The following is a 26,143-nucleotide window of genomic DNA, read 5'->3' as shown; positions in this document are numbered from 1 at the left end:
CACATGGGGCTCCCCGCAGGGAGCCTGCTTCTCCCTCTACCTGTGTCCCTGCCTCTCTCCCTGTGCCTCTCATGAATAAATAAAATCTTTTTTTTTTAATTTAAAAATAATAAGATAATAAAATAAAAATGAGCTACCTGAGACACATGAGTGGCTGAGTGGTTGTGTCTGCCTTCGGCTCAGGTCATCATCCCAGAGTCCTGGGATTGAGTCCCACATCGGGCTCCCTAGGAGCCTACTTCTCCCTCTGCCTGTGTCTCTGCCTCTCTCTGTCTCTCGCATGAATAAAGAGAGAGAGAGAGGCAGGCAGAGACACAGGCAGAGGGAGAAGCAGGCTCCGTGCAGGGAGCCCGACGTGGTATTTGATCCCGGGTCCCCAGGATCACGCCCTGGACCAAAGGTGGCTCTAAACCACTGAGCCACCTGAGCTGCCCCTCAGGAGTGAAATTAAAATAAAAAGCAGGCACTTCAACATTGGCAGCCTAATGGAGTTCACAAGTGACAGCTCTGCCACTCTACCGATATTTAAATCACAGGCAGGAAGCTACTGGAAGAGAAGAGCCAATCTAAGGATGCAAGTTTCCTGGTTAGAGTAGGGCTTGTAAATACCAGCAGAGCTAACGAAGAAGGCATTATGGCAGATCATGTGTTTAACTGGACACCATCCCAGCAAGGTGGCAGCAACCTGATGCTTACCCTTCGTTGTGGGCCTTGTCCTCCAACAGCCTCATTTCCTGACCAGGCTTCTATTTTTTTGGTGACTTTCAACTGCTTAATGCTCAGAATTCACTGCTGCTTTTAGCCTCTACCAATTCCTCTCGCTGGGGAGCAATGCATTTAAGGAAGCTGACATATGGCGCCAAGCTTTCTGTTCAATGTCAGGGAGATCGTGCATATCTGCCTCATTCTTGCAGGTATCCTACAGAAGTGCATTGTGAAACGAACAAATACCTTTATCCATGTCTGGACAATGAATAATAGTACCAGACGTAACATAACAGTAAGACAGGACCATACATAGATTCACACCACATTGAGTGATACCTACTGTATACCACCATCCTATATTTCCATGAGTATTCAAATCACCTTTACTATGATGATTCATCAGTAACAAACCACCAACATCTGTGAGTCTTTAAAATTCCATGTTCTTTTGCATACATGAGCTCTAGCTGAGACTCTTGTGCTCTCTTAATAAACAAAAAAATCAGTCCCTACAATACTTAGAATCTGGCCAGAGGTGACAAGAAGCCACTCTTGGATAGTCATGGTCATTGGCATAATCCACATCCAACTCTCAAACCCACCCAGCGGCTATCGGCCCAGAGAGGAGCCTCACAGGCCGCAAGGGATGTCTCATCTGTAAGTACACATTTGGATAGAAAAGTCCAACATTTGGAGTTTTCACTTAACATTTATTTTACAACTGCTTCAAGTGCTAAGCAACTGAGAAATAATCACTTCAATGTACCCTTTAATCAATAAACATTAAACAAGTCTGCTCAAAGCACCTAACTCCTACAAATATGTCCCTATGAAAAATATGGTAAGAAAAAAATAACAAAAACAAAATAAGTATCCTTTTGACAATCAGGCAGGAAGGTGTTTAGTGATCCAAATTCAGACAAAAAAACAGCCCTTTCAGCAGATGAGCAAATAGTTTTCTCTACAAGTGACACATTCTGGGATATTTACACTGGCAAACATAACTCGTAACAACAACCACCAAGGAAGCAAAACCTAATGGAAAAACCCCAAGCTGGCAATCAGGTACCCCAGTTCTGGTCCCAGGACAAGCCTCTGGCTGTGTAATTCCACCAGAGTTGTAGCCACCCTGCCTGTACCCCTTTGATCATCACAAGAAGGAATATCCATTGCCACCCATGCTGCCCAGACGTTTTAAGAACAAAAACCCAGAGGTGAAAATGCTTTAGAATGTGTCCTCTATAAATACAAGTCATCATTATTATTAGCTCAAAGATGACCGAGAAAATAGGATTACAGAATATCAGCGATGAGAGGGAGCTTAGAGATGAGGCAGTCCTGTAGTCTTCAATCTGGGCCAGGCCTCTGAAACTGCGTGCTTTCTGCGAAGGAGCCCACATTTTTTATCAGATTCTCAAAAGGTGAAGAACCTCTCAGCCCCTCATCTTACAAATATAAGAACTGAGACCCTAAGATATGTGACTGTCCTAGGCCTCGAGGTTAGTGAGGGAAAGGCAGGCCCAGGGCTCCTCATCTCCATCCACAATCCTCCCACTCCACCATCCCACATTTCTAGGGAGGAAAAGCACCACACAAATCTCAAACAGCCACAGAGTGTGTTACACAAGCCACCACACATACAGTTGCTAAACTCATAGCAAAGTTTCTACCCTCAGCTTTCTCAAGGCTTCTTGCTGAGGTCTTTCCTGGTGGAGACGGCATTTTCTTCATTTCTGTATCCTTCTCTCTACCTAGTTCAGTGCCTGCAGCCAAGAAACACTCCAATGATTTTCTGATATTGAATTTGCTTAACGAAATACACACAAATATATGTCAAATATATCTCAATTAAAAAATAAAGATTTCGGGGCACCTGGTTGGCTCAGTCAGTGGAGCATGTGACTCTTAATCTTGCAATTGTGAGTTTGAGCTCCACATTGCGTGAGGGCTTAAAAATAAAACCTTTGAGGGGATCCCTGGGTGGCGCAGCGGTTTGGCGCCTGCCTTTGGCCCAGGGCGCGATCCTGGAGACCCGGGATCGAGTCCCACATCGGGCTCCGGGTGCATGGAGCCTGCTTCTCCCTCTACCTGTGTCTCTGCCTCTCTCTCTGTGACTATCATAAATAAATAAAAATAAATAAAAATTTAAAAAATAAATAAATAAAATAAAACCTTTGGGACGCTTAGATGGCTCAGCAGTGGAGCATCTGCCTCCAGCTCAGGGCGTGACCCCAGGGTCCTGGGATCAAGTCCTGCATCAGACTCCCTGCAGGAAGCCTGCTTCTCCCTCTGCCTGTGTCTCTGGCTCTCTCTGTGTCTCCCATGAATAAATAAGTAAAAATAAAATCTTAAAAAAAAAATCTTTAAGGGGCACCTGGGTGGCTCAGTTGGTCTAGCGTCTGATTCTTGATCTCAGCTTAGGTCTCGGTCTCAGGGTTGTAAATTCAGGTCCTGCCTGGGGAGGCAAAACGTGGAGCCGGGGAGGGGGAGGCTAAAGAAAATCTTTAAAAATAATTAAGAGGCCTTAATTTTTAATTTTTAATTAAAAAATTAAGAGGTGGCTCAGTGTCTTACTCTTGGTTTGGGCTCAGGTCATGATCTCAGGGTCATGGAATCAAGCCCTGCATCAGACACAGCGCTCAGCACCAAGTCTACTGGGATTCTCTCTCCTCCCCTTTCTTTCTGCCCTTCCCTACCACCCTACCCCACGCCCCGTACACATGTGCACAGGCTCTCTTTCAAATAAATAAGTCTTTAAAAATAATTACAAATAATAATAATAATAATTACAAACAGGCACCTGGGTGGCTCAGTGGTTGAGCATCTGCCTTTGGCTCAGGTCGTGATCCTGGTGTCCTGGGATCGAGTCCCGCATTAGGCTCCATAGGGAGCCTGCTTCTCCCTCTGCCTGTGTCTCTGCCTTGCTGTGTCTCTCATGAATGAATGAATAAAATCTTTTAAAAAAAATTACAAACAAAATAAAGATTTTATTCTAGAAAATAAAAGAGATTACATGGTGCTATTTTATTAAGCAAACGAATGTGCAATCATGGGAACAAAAAGAAGTCAATAATACATAAAGTAGACACTTGTTTTACATGCTTTTAATCAAACTACCAACACATGTGCTCTTAGATGGCCACTGTCCTTCAAATAGTTATCTTTGGAACTACACATATGCCAAGAATGTTGCATGGCACAGAATACTTCTGAGTATACTTTGAGAATTCCTCTTTTAAGACTGTCTCTGGTCAGCAGACAGAACATAATCATCTGAATACTAAATATTTGAAGGAATTCCTACAGAGCCATCCCAGAGACCACCACTGGGACCCATCAGGAGTCAGGTTTCAGCCACTAAGATGCTTTCAGATATGTGAAGGATCATTGCCAGGGCCATAAAGAAAGGTCTCTACCTGTGGAATGTAAACTGACTTCATAACTGAGGCATTGCTGCACTGCTCTCAGGTATGCCTCTGCAGTTCCAAACAACCTAATTGGGGAAAAAAACTGAGCCAGCACTACAGCTCACATGAATGTAGTCATTACCCCCATAATCTAAGGTGGCCTCTGCAAAGCGGCCATGACAATCTGATGGCAGATAAGGCAGGCTCGAGTCAGCTGGGAGGTTCAGGTGAGGGTGGCCAGAAAGCACTTGGTAAATGCTACCCATTCTCTAAACACAACGCACTATTACTGTTATTAAGGAATCACTGAAATCTTTTGATATTCTATAACATCCTGGAATCAATGGATGACCCTGTCAGAAGCAGGAATCCAGTCTACGCAGACTTTCAAGTGAACAGAGAAGAAGATGAAAAAATAAAGAGCAAATGCCCCTCAGCTCCCACCTGAGAAATGGTCTGGCTGTCAGAGATCTGCACTGGGCATCCAGGACTAGGAAAAGACAAGCTCATCTCCCTGTGGCAGGCTATGTCCAAAACTCATTGTTTTTGACATAGGCATACTTTTCGGTTATTTAAGCATTATGACCTCTCATATATTTGAAACTAAAAGTAATAAACTTCCAGTTCCCAAACAGCATGAGCTGAGCATGCCCTTTCCACTGAAATGAGTTTTTATTCTTCTCCCAAAAAGTGAATCAAGAGTGCAGACTTAATCGCTCTTCTACTCCTCTGTGTTAGGTTACTTTCCCAAGTAATAAATATCAGCAGCCTACCGGTCAGTTTCTTTAAAGCTTGAAGACAATGGCCACAAGAAAATCACACACCGCAAAAAAGTGTTTGATCTAGTGGCCTCATATGTGAACTAGTATAACCTCATCAAGGAGACTGATTGCCAAGCTCCAAATTAAGTTTAAATGCACACAGATAAGTTTCCCGTGTGAATCACGAGAAACCCAAGTTGCACTGGCTCCTATTCAATGCCTGTACGTGGAGGCTGCAAGCAGGCTTGTGAATCAAGTGGAGTAAGAACATCTGGGGCAAGAACAGGAGGGCTGGCGCTCAGCAGCGCCCACCTGGTTGGTCTCCACGCCCAGGGCTCCAGGCTGGCAGCCCCAGGAGGTTTAAAACAGAACCTCCGGCATATAACTGTAGAGGAGGGAAGGAAGCTGTGAGCTCACCGTCAGCAGCTCAGGTTTGAATTCTTTTAGCTCTTCTCTTGATTTTCATCAGGGTAGCCAGGGAGTGTTTGGTAAACAGTGTAATGAGTAGCCCTGGAGATTCTGGGCAGCCTACCCTCCCTTAACCGCAAAAACACAGAGGGCAGTTGCAGTAGAGGAGGGAAGACCAAGTGCTTACGCGCACCCCACCTTGAAGGCCATCTTTCCCTGGGCCCCCCACCGGAGAGCAGCATCCTCCGGGGCTGCAGCTGTGCGGGCCCCAAGGACGCTGCGCACTTGCTCTCCCGACCAACTCCCTCCGAAACGAAACTCTCCCTTCTCTGGGGGGAGCCCCGAGCACTGAAATTACGGAGTGGCAATCGCTACCCCTCCAGCCCGGGACCCCCTCCGGTGCCCTGGCAGGCTCCGAAACCCCAGAGGAGAGAAGGCGCCCGCGTTTGTAAGCATCAGGGAGTCTGGGGAACTCCGAGAGCGGCACGGGCCGACGGCCCCAGCTCCCCTGCGCGTCCCCGGCCCTAGGACCTGCTCGCCGGGAAGGCCTCGCCGCCCCGACCCCCGGGGCGCCAGGAGGGACGCGCCGACCGAGGGGAGGAAGGAAATGGAGGGCGGCCGGCAAAGCGCCCCAAACAGGCTCGTCCGCGGCTGTGCCCCGCCCGCCCCCGCCGCCCCCCGGACCCGGCCCTGCCCTGCCCGCCCGCGGGCGCTTACCAGCCACACCGCTGCTCCCGCGCCGCTCCCGCAGCCGCCCCCGGAGCCCCTCGGCTTCGCCGCCGCCCCGGAGCGCGCCCGCGCCTCCTCCCCCCGCGACCCCCGCCCGCCCCGCGGCCCCGGACACGCCCCCTCCCACGGCGACAGGAAGTCCGCGCGCCGCCCGCAGAGGCTGCCGCCCGCAGAGGCTTCCCCCCACCGGGCGCGGAGCGCGGCGGCCTGGCAGGGCTCGGCCCCCGCGCCCCCGCGCCGCCCCAACCGTCGCGGCGCGCCCCTCACCTCGGCCGCCGCTCGCCTCCCGACTCGCCGCGCACCCCGCTCCGGCCGCGACCGCGTCTCCGGCTCCCGCCCTCGCTCGGGCCGCGCTCCTCCGCCCTGCCCCGCCCCGCCGCGGCCGCCGCTGCCGCCAGCCCCGAGCGCCCCGCCCCCGCCGCGCCCGCCGCGCTCGCCCCATTGGCTGCTGGCGCCGGGCCCCGCCCCACCGCCCCTTCGGCTCCCCTGATTGGGTCAGGGCTTTCGGAGGCGGCCCGCCCCCCGGCGCGCGAAAGGACCTCCCCCCGAGCGCCATTGGCTTTGCCTCCTGTCCATCAAAGGGGGAGTGCCTACTTAACCGCCCGATGCGGCGCGGGGGGTCACTGTCCCCGGGTGGCTCCCGGGCGGTGGTAGGCTGGGCCTCGGTCGGTGGGCCCGGAGGCGGGCGGCTTTGCTGGTACCCGGGCGCCGGGGGCGCGGAAGGGCAGCACTTCACCTGACCGGGACTTTGGGGAAGTAGTCGTTCTGAAAGTTTCCTCTCCTGGGGGCACTCGGGGAAGCCGATGTCGACAGGGCTTCCTTAGATTCCCGCCACGAGCGTCCATCCCTCTTGAGCCGCTTATTCTAAGCCGGGTAGACAGTGTGTGTGGACGGGGCCGCCAGGGAGGGCATAGGAGGGCCCGGCACGGCACAATGAACTTTACTTCTAGTTCTTACCAGACCTTGACTGATGAAGTATTAGCCCCTTTCTACAGAGAGAATAAAGGGTAAAAAAACAGCTAACTTAGCTAACTTTCGCGGAGCGCTGCCCTTAGCACTTTCCAAGCCTTGCCCCCCGCCGTCCTCTTGGAGGTGATGAGACTATGGGGGGGGGAGTTGGAGCCTGAGCCCGGGCAGCTGGGAGGGCGGGAGGGGTGGGTGGCTGGAGTAAAGAGAGCAAACGGCAGAGCCAGATCAGAAACCAGGTCCGGGGGGGGGGGGGCACCCGGGGGGCTCAGTGGGTGAGCGTCTGCCTTCAGCTCAGGGCCTTCACCCGGGGCTTTGGGTGAGTCCTGCACAGGGCTCCCCGCACGGAGCCTGCTTCTCCCTCTGCCTGTGTCTCTGCTTCTGTGTGTCTTTCATGAATAAATAAATCAAGTCCTTAAAATAGAGAAACAAACCAGCCAACCAGGTCCCTCCAACCCAGGCCCATGCTGGTTCCACATCACCTGCCTGGAGAGTAGTCAGGAGCACAGTGCAGTGATACCGGAAAATGCTTAAACTACCGTGGTCAGAGGGAAAGGAGGACACAGCATGGTGAGGACTGTAGGATTCTACTACCTGTGGATAGGAACTGAGAGAGTCCACGAAGAAAGAGAGTGGTTTTTCACTTTCCAAACTGTTAGGGAAATGGCGTTGCTAATTTGTTAACTTTGGTTTTGTCCTAATGTTAGGAGTTAGTGGGACAGTTAGGGAGCCAGGGCCAGGGTCCCCAGCAAGAAAATAGAGTCAGGACAGCTAAGATAATATGGCCCTGACATCCTGTTCCGCAGCTCAGGACACAAATGTTAAATTGTTCGATTGTGCTTACCATCCAATTGCGGTTAGAGGTTCCTGGACAGGTGCCGGCCACCTGAGCCTCCAGCCTCCTGCTCATCCCCACACACTCGCCCCCATCCCCTTCTCCTGGTACGCACGCGCACACACATGCCCCTTCCCACCAAGCACTGGTGAGGCTGGCAGAGGTTCCCGCAGACGGAGCACCACGGGGAGGCAGCGAGCCTGGCACTGCCCAGCAACAAGACACCTCCTGAGCCTTTCTGGCATCCTAGTCCCAAAAGTCACTTCTTTGCCACGTGACCCAGGCAGCGCTCCAGCCTCTGCACATCGGCTCCTTTCTGGTCTCTTTCTTTCCTTCTTAGGAAAGGATTTGTGTTCCCTTTTACACCCGTGGCTCTTGGTCTCCCTGCTTCGAAGAATGAAGAGGTAGAGCAGACAATGAGTGGGGGCAGCCAAGCAAATTTTATTGAGCAAAAGTATAAAACTTCCAGAGAGGGAGAGAGGGGGGCCCACGGAGAGGGCTGCTCCCAAGAGGAGTTCTAAGTTTAGGGGGTTTTATGAGCTCTTTTGCAGAACTATCTTAAGCAATCAGGTGTGTGCTGAGTCATGCCCATCAGGCCTTTGGACATGAATCTGTCTATCTATTAGGTTAATGTCCACTTTTTTTTTTCCCTGACATCTGGGTGCTTAGGTCCTAACTGCCCACTGCCCAAGATATTGACAAATGCTTTTGTGGTTAATTGTCTTATTTTAGGACATTTTGCAGAAGTCATTTCTGCAAGGGCTGCAAAGCAGAATGTGAGTGTGGTCCCACTAAGCTGTAGCGCAGGGTGTCAGGGCTATATTATCTTAGCTGTCCTGACTATATTTTCTTGTTGGGGACCCTGGCCCTGACTCCCTAACTGTCCAATTCACTCCTAACATTAGGACAAAACCAAAATTCCTCTCTCATTTTCTTGCACCTAGCAATTTGACACCATTGCCTTCCATCCCAGCAGCTTATCTGGGTATTTTTCCAGAGAATTCCACTTTTGCCAGCTGTAATCATCCCAACTTGGATCCCCACAAACATTTCACAATATTGTGTCCAGCCTCCTTCAGTGATATTCAGACTGGCCTGGAGCCCAATCCTGCCTCTGCCCCTTCCCCACTGAAGGGCCCTGGCCCAGTTACTATAGCAGTCTGCCTCTCTCTGTCCTGATCTGTGATGTGGGTGGGGGTGATAACAGAGCCCATCCCACAGGGCTTTTTTTTTGCAAAAAAAAAAAAAAAGCAAAAGCATGGAGAGCAGGTATGAGCGCTCAGTATCTCAGCAGTTAACATGTGGTCACACTTTGCCAACTGCCAATTTGCTCCCTCCTCTCCACAAAACATGCCTTACTGGGGTCTGGGACCAAGGCTGACTCAGGTAGTCCTTTATCAGCCATTTCCCCACTAAGCAACCTGGATAAACAGCCCAAGTCAAAACATTTTCATTGAGGTGAAAACATTCTCCAGGGGCACCTGGGCGGCTCAGTCGGTTAAGCATCTGCCTTGGGCTCAGGTCATGATCTCAGGGTCCTGGGATTGCTTGCACCCCACATCAGGCTCACTCCTCAGCTGGGAGTCTGCTTCTCCTTCTCCCTCTGCCCTTCCACCTGCTCATGCTCTCTCAAATAAATAAATAAAATCTTAAAAAAAAAAAAAAACCACCCAGATACATTTGTATTGCTGGTAAAATAGTCTTTAAAAAAATTTTATTTATTTACTCATGAGAGACACAGGCAGAGACATAGGCAGAGAGAGAAGCAGGCTCCACGCAGGGAGCCCGATGTGGGATTCGATCCTGGATCTTGGGATCACGCCCTGAGCCAAAGGCAGACGCCCAACCATTGAGCCACCCAGGTGTCCCTAAAATAGTCTTTCTTACACATATATGTTCCTTGTTCAGGAAGAAAAGTCAAAATCTGCCACAGACATTCACTCACCCCAGTATTTAGATTATGGAGGGCACGGGAGGGGGGAGTTGGCATTTCAGGGAGGGATGGACCTGGGTCCTGCTTCTCCTCCTGAGAAGACTGGGCAAAGACACAGAGTCTAGAAGAGACCTCCCAATGGACGGCCAGCAGGGATCCTCGAGAACCAGAAACCCTCCAGGGGGAGGGCAACAAAATTGGAGGCAGTGGTATTTAAATGAGCCAAAGTGAACTGAAACTAGGAAAGACCTAGAGGCAAGAAAACCTGCTCTCCAGGAAGAGAGGAGGGTTCTGCTTGGCCAGAGCATGGCAAGCATGAGGGGAAATAAGGTGGGGAAGGCATCTGAGCAGCCAATAGCTATGGGTGTTGGCAGGTTACTTTGCCATTCCAGGTCTCTGTTTTCTCAACTGTAAAATAGGGATAAACGTAGAATCCAGTGCTCAGGGAAACCTCAAAGATTTGGGAGACCATACTTGCTCTTAGGATGGATCCTGGCATAGTTATCATTTGTTGAGTGTTTCTAAGGCACTCTCCCCCCCACACACACACACACACATTTTGTAAGAGTGCCTCAGGATATATTGATCATTAAAAAAATTTGGGATCCCTGGGTGGCACAGCGGTTTGGCGCCTGCCTTTGGCCCAGGGCGCGATCCTGGAGACCCGGGATCGAATCCCACGTCAGGCTCCCGGTGCATGGAGCCTGCTTCTCCCTCTGCCTGTATCTCTGCCTCTCTCTCTCTCTTTGTGTGACTATCATAAAAAAAAAAAAAAAAAAAAAAATTTTAAGTATGGGGACACTTGGGTGGCTCAGTGGTTGAGCGTCTGCCTTCGGCTTGGGCTGTGATCCCAGGGTCCTGGGATGGGGGTCAAGTCCCACATCAGACTCCTCGCAGGGGGCCTGCTTCTCCCTCTGCCTAGGTCTCTGCCTCTCTCCCTGTGCGCCTCGTGAGTAAATAAATCTAAAAAAATTAAATACTAAAAATAAATAAAAAATTTTAACTGTGATCAAATAAGCCAGATGCAAGAGGTCCTCTGTATCAACTATGAATACTTTAGAGCCACCAAAGTGTTAACTGTTGTGGCTAGAGGAGCACATGTCTGGATTTACCTCAGAATGAAGCTCTTCCCTGCCAAGTTGTAGAAAGATCTGGATTCCTTGCAAATGTGTCATTGATTAGGAGGCAATTATCCTGGCCTTTCTTGCTTCGCTTTGTTTCATTTCGTTCTGGCCTGTGCACGTCTGCTCTCATACAATTATACCATCAAGTTCACAGCTGCACTTACGACAACTCTGCTGGGCAGGACACTCAGGCCTGGAGCCTGGGCCCACGCAAAGTCAACAGGATGTGGTCACACCAACCGGACAGCATCTCCCAAAGTGGGCGTCCCCAGGACACCCTGCATCAGGAGCCATTCTCCACAAGTTCCTCAATTGGTTCTTATGCCTCCCAAGGCTTGAAAGCACCATTCCTGAAGGATTCTTCTCTAAGTGCCAAGGCTCGTGGGTTTCTTTTGGGGGGAAGAGGGTTCAAGGTTACAGTGTCGCCATTCTTACCAAAATGGAACAGGTGACAATAAGGAAACCAATCCATGAAAGTGAACCTTTTGAAACTTTGAAGGAAGCACTTAACAATGCCTAGACTTTATGTACTACATCGTAAAGTATTTCCTCCCCTCAGATGAACATATCCACTCACTCCCACACTCCCTCTTTGAGTTCCCACAGTTCAGGAGGATGAGAAAGTTCTGGATGCCAACAGTGATTCCACTCTGAATCCAAAGTATCATCTTTCCCTTGGCGGGCTCCCGGATCAGCTAAATGAAAGGGCATCCTGTGATTGTAAAACAAAATCTTGTTTTATTTTGTTTCACAGTATTACCATATGCAACTACTTCTGTGATTCCAGATTTCCTTGATACAAAATGAAATTAGACACCCAAGCTAATTTTTTTAAAAACCTTGGTCTCAAAATGTGCCTCCAAAAAAAAAAAAGTGACTTTGCCCTTTTGTAACAGATGAATGTTATGAATGTCAACTTGTAAAGGAAGGTGTATACCATAATTACATTATAAAATGAAAGCACACCCATAAAATGCTGCTATTGATCACATGGGATCATGGAGATTCATGGAGAGTGCTACACAAGATTCATGGAGAGTGCTACAGATAAAGACGCAACTTGAAGACAGTGGGGAGGCATCGAGGGCTCCTCCTGGCCCCCAGACCAGCTGTGACCAGAGGACCTGTGTCCATGTGTCTGTCCTTGACACATTCAATCACCATCTGTGAAACACTGGAGGTGGGGGCCAGGTCTCTGCCTCAGGGGTGGCCACACCTTCTCACCTGGGGTGGGTGGAGCACTTCTTGGTGGAATGGTCTCAGGCCCAGGATTTTATGTGTCAGAATACCCCCATCACTGCAGTAGTCAGTAGTTCAAGAAACATCAGCGGGAGGGCAGGATCCCAAGGAACCACCACTCTGGTTAATGTGTAACTGGGTCCTGGTCATTCGGTAGCGTCAGAAGAAAGGAGGAGAGGCCTGTGCTACACGGGCTATTTAATCTTTTACTAAAAAGTTTTTTTTGTTTTTTTTTTCCACCAGCAATTAGGAAAGCCTAGGACTCAGTCACAGGTTCAGAGGTTCCTCATTCTTTGCATTTTGCTTTGCTTTCCTTCTGTTTTGAGAGACTTCATTCTTTAGCATAGTTTTGGGGATACAGCTTTGGGAGAGTCAGCTCACTTCTCAGCCTCAATGTCCTCATCTGGACGGGGGAGTGCTGGCTCACCCCCAATAACAAGATGGCCACTAGGGAATTAAATTCAAGAACAGACGGGGACACCTGGGTGGCTCAGTGGATGAATGTCTGCCTTTGGCCCAGGGCGTGATCCCAGGGTCCTGGGATTGAGTCCAGTGTCGGGCTCCCCGCAGGGAGCCTGCTTCTCGCTCTGCCTGTGTCTCTGCCTCTCTCTCTGTCTCTCTGTCTCTCATGAATAAATAAATAAAATATTTTAAAAATAAATAAATTCAATAATAGATGAAAAATCCTTCATACAGTGCCAGGCACACAGTAGGTGCCATCTCCATGGAGCTGGTACTAGCCCACGCCGTCGTGCACCTGCTCGCCAGATCCACGCCTTGGTTTGACAAGGGGAGAGTGGGCGGGTGGGAGCCTGGCAGGCCCAAAGGGACATGCGAGCTGCTTCTCCATCTCCCGCACCCCTGGCCCAAGAGCAGCAGAGCCAAAGGGTGCTGCTCGGGAGAGCAGACCTCGTTCCACAGGAGGTGGCCTCGCTCGCTCAGGTTAGCACCCACGGAGGAATGTGGGCGCCGTCTCTCTCACAGGCCACCCCACCCTGCCGACCGCATTCCCACTCCCACGGCCCTCTGCTCCTCCCGAGCTCCATTCCTGCCTCCGCCTCATCCCCGTGTCCCCCTTCTCCCTCCGTGGGAGCCGCCAACCGAGTCTGAGAACAGCACTTCAGAACCACCCTCCGATCCACACAGCCCCACTGGGGGGGAAGGGGGGCAAGGCCAAGACCCTCCATGCCAAGTTCAAGCAATTCCTCTGCCTGGTGGGCAGCCCACAGCAGCCACTTTCTCTCCGGGTTTGGGTGGCAGAGTAGAGATCCAAGCCAGGGGCTGCCAGGGTGAGGACAAATGGTTTTGAATCAACGGACCCAGAGCTATGAACGCCATGTGGCACAGCCTCAGAAGTGTGTGTGACTCAGGAATATTCCTTTTCTTCCCCAGGTGTGTGAATGATGGACGAGAAAGTGAGAATAAGCAGTGAGCACCGGGGGTGATGACTTCACGTGAGCAGTACCGGGCAGGCAGCAGGGCAGGAAGAGATTGGCAGGAAGAGGCTGGGGAGAGCATTTGGACCACAGAGGATCAAAGCCAGAAGACCCCAAAGGACGACCGGGTGAGTCCTACCCTCCTTGTAAGGTGAGGACGCAGAGGCCCAGGAAAGTCAGGTGAGTTGTACAGGTTTTCCAGTCATTATGGTCAGGGCTCCTTCTCCAACATTCTGTCCCCACACTATCCCTACCTCTCCCTCTGACACAGCAGACACCTAATACTGGGGACCAAGTGAGGCATGAATGAAAAATATGCATTCCCCACTTGTGAGCACCTCCTGCTGACGGCGGACCAGAGGAGGCAGGCTGTGAGCAAGGCTCCTGAGGGCCCCGGGGCAAACACTTGGGGGTCCTGGGTCGCTCCTGAGCAAAGCAGAGTTTGAGCAGATCCTCGAAGACGAGAAGCAGGCCTTGGGAGGACGCATTTCAGGGGCAGGATACGGGGGCAGTGGGAGTGAGGGGCTGCTGGCCTGAGGTCAGCAGCAGACAGATTCCTCAAGGCTGTGGGCGAACAACTCCCCTTGGTTTAAGACCAAGGTCAGGGGCGCCTGGCCGGGGCTGAATCCAGCATCCTGCCAAGTGCACGCTCCTGGTAGCCACGTTCTAGGCATTTGGGGCCCGGCTGCTCCTGGGGGGCCTGGGGTGCAGGACAGCAGGGCCGAGGCCCCCTCCGTGGTCCCTCTGGCAGGCTCCACACGCACCCTTCCTGCTGTGACGACTCTGTTCTCTGTGCAGCTGGTTCCAGCCTGTGGCTGGGGGTTCAGATTGGGGCAGGTGCACCCACGGAGGCCCACCAGAGTATCACAGGGGCTCCTGGGAGAGCCTGCCCGCCCAGCCGGGCCTGGGTTAATGACAGGTCATGGCACTCTTGCTCTGCGCCCAGAGCAAGCCAGGCCCTCCCTGGGACCAGATCTTGGGAGAGAGCTGCCATTCCCTCATTCGTGCAGTTGGTGGGGCCTTCTGTCAGCCTATGATGGGCACCGACTGAGGCACCCAGGGAAGGTCCAAGGGGTTCAAATGGTCCTGGCTTCTCCCGGCCCCCAATAAGAATCATGGTTGCCACCCAAATGACCCCTTTCCGTACTAACAGGCCCCATGATGGTGGTTTATGGATAGCAACTCACAACAATCCCACTGAGCACTTGGGGAAACTGAGGTTTGAGAGGTAAAGTGACTTTCCCCAGGTCACATGGTTCTGTCTGGCTTCGCACTCCCCCAGACCATGCTGGGCCTCTCAGCAGAGAGGGCACAGGGGGAGCAGGGGCTGTGTCACTGGCTGGTGTCCTTGGTCTGGAGGCCTGTCTGAGCACTGGCCTTGGAGCCCTGCAGGTGTCAGAGGCGGCTTCCAGGCACTTGCCCTGCTGTGCTCTCTCCAACTTTCTTGCTTTGGTTCCTACTGTCTATTCCTTGCCGACTAATGGCTCACGTGCCTTCCCAGACACCGCTCCTCCCTGGAGGCCCTACTCTGGACTCTTCCAGAAGGCAATGTGGAAACCGCCTCCTGAGAACATAGAAGTTGTCTCCTGCAACTCTCCTGCTCTCTTCATTTGTCAAATCTCAGGTTGGACATGTTTTAAGTACATGGGCCTTCCCGTCCCGAACAGAGGCGAGGAGCCATGCCCATGCCTGACAGTAGGAAGTGGTCCAGGAATGGATTTTAATCCTCCCAACTGTTGGGTAGGAATGATCCTCTCCATTTAGAGATGAGAAAATCAAGGTTCAGAGAAGTGACAAACCAAACTCAAGGAAGGGAAGGATGATGGCAGGATCTGAAGCAGCCATTTCTGCCCGCCTTTGTGGCTGTGAGAGCCCCGCTCCATGGGCCCAACCAGGGCTGCCAGGGCCCCAGAGCCCCCTACCTGGGACTCAGACACTGTTTGCGCCCCAAACCCTGGATGTGCAGATGTGCAAACCTCTTGCCTAGAGCACCGGGCCTGGAAGGAAACAGCCAAAGCTCCTGGAGCTTTTCCTGTGGCTCAGGCCTTCAGGGAAAAAAAGAGAAGAACCACACGGAGGGGAGATAAGCAGTCTCCGAAGGAGGAACACCTTCACATCAGTGCCAAAGAGAGAGAAAAAAAAAAAGTGGTGCTTTCTTTTATTTTTAATGAATAGACTTTTTTAGAGCAGTTTTAGGTTTACAGAAAAACTGACCAGACAGTACGGAGTTCCCACCTGCCCACATTTCCCCCACCCGAGATCTCTCCACTATTTACATCCGTATCGGCGCATTTGTTACAGCTGATGCACCAGTATCCCTACCCACCAAACTGCAGATTGCAGTACTCAGCCTGTCGAACATTCGATGGATTCTGACCAATGCACAATGACATGTGTCCATCTCACTGTGTCATACAGAATAGTCTCACTGCCCTAAAAATCCTGCATCCTCTGCCTGCCCAGCCCTCCCTCCCTCCAACCCCTGGCAACCACTGGTCTTTCACGGTCTCCAGAGTTCTGTCTTTTCCAGAATGTCATGGAGGGGAACCACACAGTGTATGGCCTTTTCAGATTTGCTTCTTTCACTTGGGCAACGTGCATTTACGTCTCCTCTATGTCTTTTTGTGATCTGATAGCTCAATTCTTATTATCTGTGATAATATTCCGTTATCTGGACGCAACACAGTGTATCCATTCAGCTGCCGAAGGACATCTCAGTAGCTTCCAAGTTTTGGCAATTATGAGTAAAGCTGCTGTGAGCGTTCACGCACAGGTTTTTCTGTGGACCTGAGTCATCAGCTCCTTTGGATAAGTACCAAGAAGCGGCAATGTATTTTTTTCGATGGGCAATCATTTCGTATTTACAGACTCTTGTGTCATAGAACTGTGAGATCAGAAAAAGCACCTGTGACATATTTGGGTAAATATGTGTGGAGTTATATGAAGATGTTTGAGGCCACCAGAGCCATATTCAAGCCGGGAGAGGGGAGAAGGGAAGATGATCCAGTGTGGGAGAGAGAGGGGAGCAGAAGGGAAGTGTGGAACACCAACAGACTTGCAGGGCGTGCTCCCCAAGGCCTGAAATGTCAAGGGCCAGCAGAGGACGGGGCAGGTGCTGCATCAGAAAACGGCTTGAAGTCTCAAGGACATGGTGTTTTAACTGGGTCTTGGGAAGGGGCAGGATTTCAGCAGGTGGACGTGCGAGCTGAAGAGCATGCCAGGTTGTGGGCACTGCCTGAGTCGGGGTCCTGGAGAAGACAGTGCGGGGCCATGGGGGCACGGATGGCTGCGAAGGGGGTACCTGGAGGGTCACCTGGATTCGCAGACCAGAACGCCACTCTAGGCCAGGGACAGGCTGGGCCATGTGTCGGTGGGGAGCTGGTGCTCTGAAGATCATCTCAAGCTAAGGGGGTTCCCAGGTGGCTGGTGGCTGAAATTTTCCACTTGTCCTCCTGTTTACTTTCTTTCTCAAAGCCTCTTTGTTTGGGCTCCCTTGCCTGGAGGCATGAGCCACACAGCACCCTCCTGGCCGGAAGTGAGTGGAAGTGAGTGTTGGATCACCAGGACACACCCCTCAGTTATGGTGGCTGTGACTCAGCCTTCACCCCGCCCAGCCCTCTGTCAGCCGGAGTTTGCCCTCCCACCACCTGCCTCCACCTGCCAGAGTGCTCTTCTCCGTAGGCCACTGGGTGGGACCTGGCAACTCCCTGCCCAGGGGAGAGTGGGAACGGAGGGGCCCACCAACAACGACATGTGATCATCGCCACTGAGACACCGGCTGGCTGGTAGGGATGACTGTCACCCTCACATCACCACTCACAGTGAGGGACCGAGGAAGCCGACTGGGAAAGCTCAAGGAGCTGAGAGCACATGGCCAGGGAGGCGCATGGATTCTCCCAAGGACTCGGGTTCTAGAGCCAGGCTTGGAAGTCAGGTCTACTGAGCACCAGCTAAGTGCTGGACACTGTTGTGAGCACCACTGGGGATGCCGATGTGAATGAAACAAGCCCCTGCCCTCAACGGCCGACCTGCCGGGGGCCGGGGGATACTCCACAAATCAGCAGGCGGGTGGAAAACTCACTCTCAGGGCCTGGGCACGGGGCACATCCTCTCCCTGCTGCCCAGTGCCCGGGCTGGCACACGCACACTGCTCGCCGTCCTCCCCCTGCCTTGAAAGGGCGCTTTCTCCCTTTCCAGGAGCACCAGATCAAAGTCCTAGGGCACCTCTGAATGCTGGGACAGTGCAGCTCACACCTTCAGCCAAGCAGATTCCTAGAGGTTTGGGGGCGGGGGGGCCTGGCAAGCCACCTGTTCCAGCTGCCTCCTCCATGGTGTGTCCTCTCTATCACACCGCGGGGACTAGTACTCTCCCGGGGACAGGAGGCTCACTACCTCACAAGAGGAACCATTCCAGAACTAGGCAGTGCTAACCAAAAGGCCCTCCTAAAAAAAAAAAATATATATATATATATATAATTTATAAATACAAATATATATATATAATTTATTTATTCATGGGAGACAGAGAGAGAGAGAGACAGACCCTAGGGCCCCAGGATCCCACCTTGAGCCAAAGGCAGATACTCTACCGCTGAGCCATCCAGGTGCCCCCGGAAAGGGCCTCCTTAAGCCAAACCAACATCTATCTCCTCCTTTCTTCTGCCCACCGCTCCTTGTTCTGCTCCGAGGCACCCTCATTACATATCCCATTGCCTATGACTCCTCTTCACCTTGCACCCCCTCAAATACTTTGTGTTACCCTTAAATCCCTTCCTAGGAGTAAATTTCCTCAGATTTTAAGCCATTCCTCAAACATGGTCTGGTCTTGCCCTGGCCTGCCGATGCCCCCAGCACCTGCCACTCTAGCACCCTCCAAAAATGCTTCAGCGGGTGACCGTCGAGGCCACGCAGGCCAGAATGTCACCCGGGTCTCCAGTTCTGCCTCACCTCAGCCTGGGGACGGATGGCAAAGGCCTGGGCAGGAAGAGCCACAGGAGTGGAGGGTGAGGACAGTCACAAGTGAGCAGACACCTGAGTCTCCCTCTGGCCCATCATCCAGTTGTCATTTATGAAGGGCCTGTTATTGCTGGCCCAGTGCCAGCTGAATGCTGGGGTAGCCCTGCTGATGGCTTTGTGGCAGAGAAAGGGAAAAAAAAAAAAAAAAAAAGAAGAAGTAAACACCTGATTCAGATAATTCCAGACAGTGATAACATGCTTTGAAACAGACAGAAGGTGGTAAAAGACTTTGGCTCATTAGAAAAGGATGGTCAGGAAAGCTTCTCAAAGAGGAAAGGGCTAGACTGCTCCAAACAGCAGTAAGATGGAGCCAGCCCACAATGAGCAAGGAGAAAAGAATTCCAAGTAGAGGGGACTGCCAGTGCAAAGGCCCTGAGGCAGGGATGAGCGGGGCACACTCAGAGGCTCGCGGTTCCAGCAAAATGAGCAGGTGCAGAAGGGAGAGGGCAGTGGGAGAGGAGGTCAGAGAGGTGGGGAGCTCGAGTTTATTCTAAGATCCAGGGGCAGTTCCTTTGGAGGGCATCAAGCCTCAGATATGATCTGACTTATCTTTAAATTTTAAGAGAATGGAGAGACCAGTGTAGACAAGGGCAGTCAGTAAAGGCTTCACAGAAGAGTCAATGAAACCTTCCACCACAGGACCAAGGGTAAGTCTCCATCTCCTACCAGCAGTGAAAAATGCATCCCTTTAATATGGTTTCTCTCAAGAAGACAAGTGCATGCTCCCCAAGCACGGGAAATGAGGCTCGTCATCATTAAGTCATGGGGAAATACAAATCAAAGCCACAGTGAGATGCTACTTCACATCCATGAAGGTGGCTGTCCTTAAAAAGAGTGTTGGTGGGATCCCTGGGTGGCGCAGCGGTTTAGCGCCTGCCTTTGGCCCAGGGCGCGATCCTGGAGACCCAGGATCGAGTCCCACGTCGGGCTCCCGGAGCATGGAGCCTGCTTCTCCCTCTGCCTGTGTCTCTGCCTCTCTCTCTGTGTGTGACTATCATAAATAAATAAAAATTAAAAAAAAAAAAAAGAGTGTTGGTGAGGACACGGAGAGAGCGAAACCACACACAAGGCTGGTGGGAATGCAAGATGGCACAACCTGCTTCAGGGAATAGTTTCTTAAAAACTTGATTTAGGGGATCCCTGGGTGGCTCAGTGGTTTGGCGCCTGCCTTTGTTCCAGGGCGCGATCCTGGAGTCCCGGGATCGAGTCCCACATCGGGCTCCCGGCATGGAGCCTGCTTCTCCTGCTTCTGCCTGTGTCTCTGCCTCTCCCTTATTTTTTTTTTAATTTTTTTTTTTATTTATTTATGATAGTCACAGAGAGATAGAGAGAGGCAGAGACACAGGCAGAGGGAGAAGCAGGCTCCATGCACCGGGAGCCCGACGTGGGATTCGATCCCGGGTCTCCAGGATCGCGCCCTGGGCCAAAGGCAGGCGCCAAACCGCTGCGCCACCCAGGGATCCCTTTTTTTCTTATTTTTTTTTTTTTAAATTTTTTTTTTATTTTCTCTGCCTCTCCCTACATATATATCTATCATGAATAAATAAATAAAATCTTTGCAAAAAAAAAAAAACCTTGATTTATCTGTGATATAGCAATCCTTCTCCTAGATACCTACCCGTCAGAAATGAAAACATTGGTCCCCCTAAGGACTGCACATATGCTCCTGGCAGCGTTACTCACGGTGGCTACAGAGTGAAAACGACTCGCGGGCCATTAGCTATTAGCTGGGTGGTGGGCACACACGGCGTGGTCTCTCCACCCGTGCGCAGGAATACCATTCAGCGGGAAAAAGGCATGAAACGCTGGTACATGCTACAACCTCAGAAACACGCCAAGTGAAAGAAGCTACAGGCAAAAACACACATATTGTAGGATTTATATGACATGTCCAAAAAAGACCAATCTACAGAAACAGAAAGTAGGTTAGTGGTTGTCAGGGGCTGGGAGGAGGAAGGGGGAGTTACTGCAAACAGACATGAGGCATCTTGGTGGGGGACGGAGAGGCTCTAAAATTGGCTTGTGGTGGTGGCTGCACAGCTCTGCACATTTGCTAAAAAATCACTCAAGTGTACACTCACAATGAGCATTCGTGGTATGTGCATTACACCTCAGCAAAACTGTTCAAGGAGGTGCTTTCTCCTCCAGCACCTACTGGATTTTGTGCTCCACCATGGCAGAGACTGGCCCCTCTGTTTTAGCAGTGTCCCCAGCACCCAGAGCAGCCAGGCACCCAGTGAGCACCCAGTGACTCTGGTGCAATGAATGAGTGAAGCCATTAAAGCAATGACCTTTAGCTGGGTGCACAGCCCCCTGGGAGCTCCCTCCCTGTTTTCTCTCCCTCATCCCCCTACTTGAAAGACTTGCCTACACTGCTGATCCGCTTCCTCGTGGGTCTCTCTGCCATGCTGCAACCTTGCACTTCAGGGTTGTGAAGTCCCAGGGCACCTCTGGGTCTCAGCTCCATGACCCCATGCAACACTCACCCCTGGCTTCCATGATACGCTGTGCCCCGCCTGTTCCTGGGGGCTAGCCTGGGATGGCAGACCTCTGCCCTCAAGCCATCTGCTGGGGTAGCCTTCCCGTCTCCACGCCTCTCCACGCCGCCGAGGGCCCTCAGTTCTGTGTCATAGTCCAGCCTCAGCCCCTTGACTCCCGGTGTGACAGCCCACTGGCGTGTCCCCAAGACTCCTCAAGTTTGATATCTCTAAAACTACAGGTCCTCCTTCCCCTGAGCCCTGCTCCCCTGCAGAGCCCTGCCATGAAAGAACCTTCCAGAAACACGGGCATCCCCCTTGACACCTCGCTCCCACCTCCTCCTCACTCATCCCCCCAACAAGTCCTGCTGATGCTACTACTAAAGCATCTCTTTTCTCTCCAGACCACCGCCTTCTGTCATCTAGATAACACTTCTCGGTTCTCCTTGCTGTACCCAGAGTGACTTCTTATAGGTTACAATGCTGTCTGTCGCAGCATCAGAAGCCAGGTGCAGGGGGGATCCCTGGGTGGCGCAGCGGTTTGGCGCCTGTCTTTGGCCCAGGGCGCGATCCTGGAGACCCGGGATCGAATCCCACATCGGGCTCCCGGTACATGGAGCCTGCTTCTCCCTCTGCCTGTGTCTCTGCCTCTCTCTCTCTCTCTCTCTCTCTCTCTCTCTCTCTCTCTCTGTGACTATCATAAATAAAATTAAAAAAAAATTAAAAAAGAAAAAAAAATCATTTAAAAAAAAAAAAAAAGAAGAAGAAGCCAGGTGCAGGGAGCTCAGGCTAACAGCGCAGAGAGGAAGGGCATCAGAGGTGTTCCATGCAGTGGAAGGAAGACCTGAACGGTTGGGCCTAGGGAAAGAGAGCAACTGGGCAGCCCCCAGACCCAGCCCTTGGAGCTCATGGTCCTTCTCTCAAGGGGACTCCACCTCAGCAACTCAGTCTCGAAGCCTCTCTGCTCTGGTTTCGACTGGGCCAGCTTGGGTGACGGGCCCGCTGGCAGCAGCAGTGCTCTTTCCAGACCCGAGGGAAACCACCTGTGCGTGGCCCTCCCCAAGCAGCTCGCAGGGCTCCCCTCATCCTGAACAGCGGTCCAGACACAAGGGTCCTGATGTTTCCCGCTGGCCTGGGTGTTGCCCCACTCTGCTCAGTCCCCCGGAGGACGCAGCTGCACCTGAGCACCTCCAACATGGGGTGGCTCAGTGGGAGAGCAGGGGGTGCCACTGGCTGGGGAGCCGGGATCAGCCTGGCTGGGGCCCCCATGTGCGAACGAGGGTTTGCCCGTAAGTCAGCTTTCCTACGGGCTTGTTTTCATTCTCATCTTGAAAGCCCTGATTTTGGTTTAACCAGTCTGGGGTTCAGAAAGCAGTGACTTTCTCGCGACTCCCTACACAGAACCGTGACACGGTGGCAGTGTTATTTCCTGGCCATGGTAGCAGGACCTCACTGAACATATCCTGGGAAATACAGCTCTTTTTTTTTTTTTTTACAAGATTTTACTTATTCACGAGAGACAGAGAGAGAGAGAGGCAGAGACACAGGCAGAGGGAGAAACAGGCTCCCTGCGGGGAGCCTGATGCGGGACTCGATCCCAGGACCCCGGGGTCACGCCCTGGGCTGAAGGCAGATGCTCAGTCACTGAGCCGCCCAGGGGTCCCTACAGCTGACTCTGAACGATGCGGAGGCTCAGGGTGCAGACAACCCCCCTCCTGCCATGCAGCTGAAAATTCACCTGTAACTTCAGACTCTCCAAAAACTGAACTATTTATAGCCTGTTGTTGACCAGAGATCTTACCAGTAACAGAAACAAGTTGAATAGCACCTATTCTGTCACGTGTCTTATATACAGTATTCTTGGGGTGCCTGGGAGGCTCAGTCGGTGAAGCGTTTGCCTTTGGCTCAGGTCATGATCCCAGGGTCCTGGGATGGAGTCCCATGTGGGGCGCCCTGCTCAGCGGGGAGTCTGCTTCTCCCTCTGCCTGCCCCTCCCCCGGCTTGTGCTCTCTTTCCATCAAATAAATAAAATCTTAAATATATATGTATATATATACACACAGATATATGTATACTGTATTCTTTCAACAAAGTCAGCTAGAGAGAAGAAAACGTTATCAAGAAAACCACAGGAGAAAACATGTTGACAGCAATGTATAGAACGAAAAACAAGCCCCCTGTAATCGGACCCGCACGGCTCAAGGGTCAGCTGTACTTTCCTTACCTCGATTTCCTAATGTTTTTTTTTTTTCTTTTTTCCATTTCCTAATGTTGACTTAACTCCACCTTCAAGGCTCAAGCCCCCTGCACACTTCCGCCCCCTGCTGGGCAACTGGGAATTGCTCCAGGCTCTGAAGACCTCCCCCATCCCAGGTGTGCAGAGGCCACTCCTGCACCGCAGCCTCCCACCTGCACACCCGCAGCCTGCATACACATCCTCAGCTTGTCGCTGCTGGGCTTCCCTCCAGCCTCTTCCCACCTCGGCCGTCCTCTGAACCGCCCCCCAGACTCATGTCTCTAAGAACACTGATCTCGTCACTCCTCAAAAACATTCAGTGGCTCCCTAGTACCTATGGAATTGATCCAAATTTTTTTTGATCCAAATTCTTTTTTTTTTTTTTAATTTTTATTTATTTATGATAGGAACACAGTGAGAGAGAGAGGCAGAGACACAGGCAGAGGGAGAAGCAGGCTCCATGCACCGGGAGCCCGACGTGGGATTCGTTCCCGGATCTCCAGGATCGCGCCCTGGGCCAAAGGCAGGCGCCAAACCGCTGCGCCACCCAGCGATCCCTGATCCAAATTCTTTAGCTTGGCATCCAATACCCTCCATAATACGGCCCCGAACCATCTTTCTGAAATTACGTCTCACTCTTCCCCTGCCTTCCACGCAGCTTCCACCCACTCCTCAAAGTACAGCTCGAGCTGCTCCTCCTCCAGGAAGCCACCTGGGATCACCACTACTGGGGCATGTGTGGCCCCTGCCGCTTCTCTGGTGCGGAGCCTATGCGGTCTTTTTCATCGCTGCACGTGCCTGGTCTTTAGGAGAAATAGCTTGTGAGCTCCTCGAGGGCAGCCACCAATTCTTCAAACAAAAGCTGTAGCAGAAATGTGAACTACGGGTGATCTGGCACTTTCGCAACCATTACCTTCCCTTCCTCCTGACGCTGCGTGAGGTAGGCGGCCACAGGCTATGACCTCTGCCGCAGCCACCGGAGGAAACGAGGAAACGGAGCTAGAGAAGCTGCGTGAGTTCCTCACAGTCACACAGCAACCTAGCAGCGGGGCCGGTGGGGAGGCCCGGCTCTCCTGCTGCCATCCTTGTTCCATTGACCCTCGCAGCCTCCCTTGTGCGTTTCCCACGTCCCAAACCTTATCCATGAAGAGTGACACAACAGCCAATATCTATCGATTATAATCCTTAATATCAGCCCCCCGATACTGTCCCACTGCCATAGTGACCTGGTGTTTCCGGTGCCCCCACGGCAGGCAGCACCCTGTGCTGGAAAGAGCTGCTGGGAGGTCCACGTGCCAGGTCCCAGGGGAGCCTCTGGCCTCCAAGAGCTGTGTGACCTTGGGAAGCCCCCCGCCCCCCAGGGAGGGACTGGGCCGCACCCCGCGGCTCTTAGATTACAGGCTGGGATATTTTTATTATTTTTTGGAACAGGCCCTTAAGACTTTGCGAGAAAACAATCTGTAAGCTAAGTGGCTACTCGGCTGCCGTCCCCACAGAGAGCAGGACGTGGAGCCCCTGTGCAGGGCGGCCCCTGCCTTGTCCCTCCCTCCCTGCTCAGCACCCCTGCAGCACCCGAGAGGAGGGGAAAATGTGTTTAGCTCCCTAAACACATTTAGGGAAACAGGGCCTCCGCCGACCTCGGGAAAGAAGTCAGGCTCCATGGTTCGCCACCTCGAGACTAATGAAATCTGCCGTGTGAGACGGTTCCACATTCTCTGTGTTCTCTGTTCTCCCCACCAGGCCTGGAGGGGCGGCCACCACGGCAGTGGGGTGCACAGCAGGAGGGTTACAGAGGACTCATGGGGTGTTGGGCGAGGGCTGGGGGCCGTGGGGTGGGGGGGCCTGAGGAGGCAGGCTCTGCTCCAGACTGGACGCCGTCACCGTCGGGAAGGAGGCTTCTCGATAACCCATAACCCTGGTCCGGGGCCGCCTGGCTGGCTCAGTCGGTACAGTGTGTGACTCCTGATCTTGGGGCCACGAGTTCGGGTCCCACGCTGGGCACAGAGCTTCCTTAAAACAAACAAATCAATAACCCCTAGTCCACAGGGCCTGGAGCCGGCTGGAGCTGGGGCTGGGGAAGCAGAGCCTGCAGCTGGGCCCGGGAGCACAGGGAAGGTCTGGTCAATGTTCATGCTGTCATCGTGTTCAGTGATGACTGGGCCTCTTCTCTTTGCCTTGATTATCGTCAGAGGGGCCTTGTCCAATGTTGATATTCTGTGCCGTTGCTCACGTTCCGCATGAGGACACTGGGCTGTGACAACAAGCCCACCCCTGGCTGCCAGGGCCACTTTCTGACCCTCAGGGATGACGTCAGGGGACAGAAGGCCTCCAGTCCCTCCAGCTGGAACAGCTCCTGCTGCCCCCTTCCTCACCCCTGGCTGGCTGGCTGGGGACCGCCCAGGCCAGCAGGGCCTGAGGCCTGGGAGAGAACGTGAATGAGGCAGCCATGGGCCTCTACCCCATGCGGGGGTGGCCGGGGGCACTCCTGGAACTCCATGCCAGGCCAGCTCGCTGTTCCAGCCAGAGCAGGAGTGAGGCCGGGTGTGAGCTGCGGCAGTGGCGACAATGGGAGACACCCCAGCAGGAGAGAGCCCTCACGAAGACTCAGTTCCCGTCTGGAATTCAAAGGTGAGGGAGGGGGAAGCATTGAGAATGGGCCTGAGTCAGACACCAGAGCACAAAAGCACGGGTGATCAGTGGACTAGTCCCAGCTGCAGGCGGCATGGTGCCATTACTGTCACTTAGGCAGGAAGTCCCCCTACCCCCCACAGTATCAGCAATCATAGTCACACACGGTGATCACACTACCAAAAACCCCCCAGAACACTCTTTCTCCGAAGCGTCTAACTTGGTGGGGCGCTTAGGTGA

The 26,143-nt window shown here is 52.5% G+C and overlaps 2 protein-coding genes across 3 annotated transcripts in view; one reads left to right on the top strand and one right to left on the bottom strand.

The window, feature by feature from the left end:
* PACSIN2 (protein kinase C and casein kinase substrate in neurons 2) overlaps positions 1–6,371 on the bottom strand; it is a 135,326-nt gene extending 128,955 nt beyond the window's left edge. Inside the window, exon 1 of one of the 2 annotated variants that reach the window (XM_041756615.1) lies at positions 6,281–6,371. The gene's annotated coding sequence lies outside the window, so the exon portion shown is untranslated. Of the gene's footprint in view, positions 1–6,001; positions 6,023–6,280 lie in introns of those variants that run through there. The other variant, XM_041756619.1, reaches the window with a different exon arrangement.
* On the top strand, positions 1,271–6,503 carry LOC121491009 (proline-rich protein 2-like). The gene is made up of 4 exons (XM_041755336.1): positions 1,271–1,365; positions 5,696–5,732; positions 5,813–5,923; positions 6,036–6,503. The coding sequence occupies exons 1-4, from the start codon at positions 1,271–1,273 to the stop codon at positions 6,501–6,503; spliced, it is 711 nt and encodes a 236-aa protein (XP_041611270.1).
* The last annotated feature ends 19,640 nt before the right edge of the window (positions 6,504–26,143 follow it).

Source organism: Vulpes lagopus, chromosome 5 (genome assembly GCF_018345385.1).
Source record: "Vulpes lagopus strain Blue_001 chromosome 5, ASM1834538v1, whole genome shotgun sequence".
Lineage (NCBI taxonomy): Eukaryota > Metazoa > Chordata > Mammalia > Carnivora > Canidae > Vulpes > Vulpes lagopus.
The sequence above is the reverse complement of the archived record's forward strand: the minus strand, read 5'-3'. Positions and strand labels throughout refer to the sequence as shown.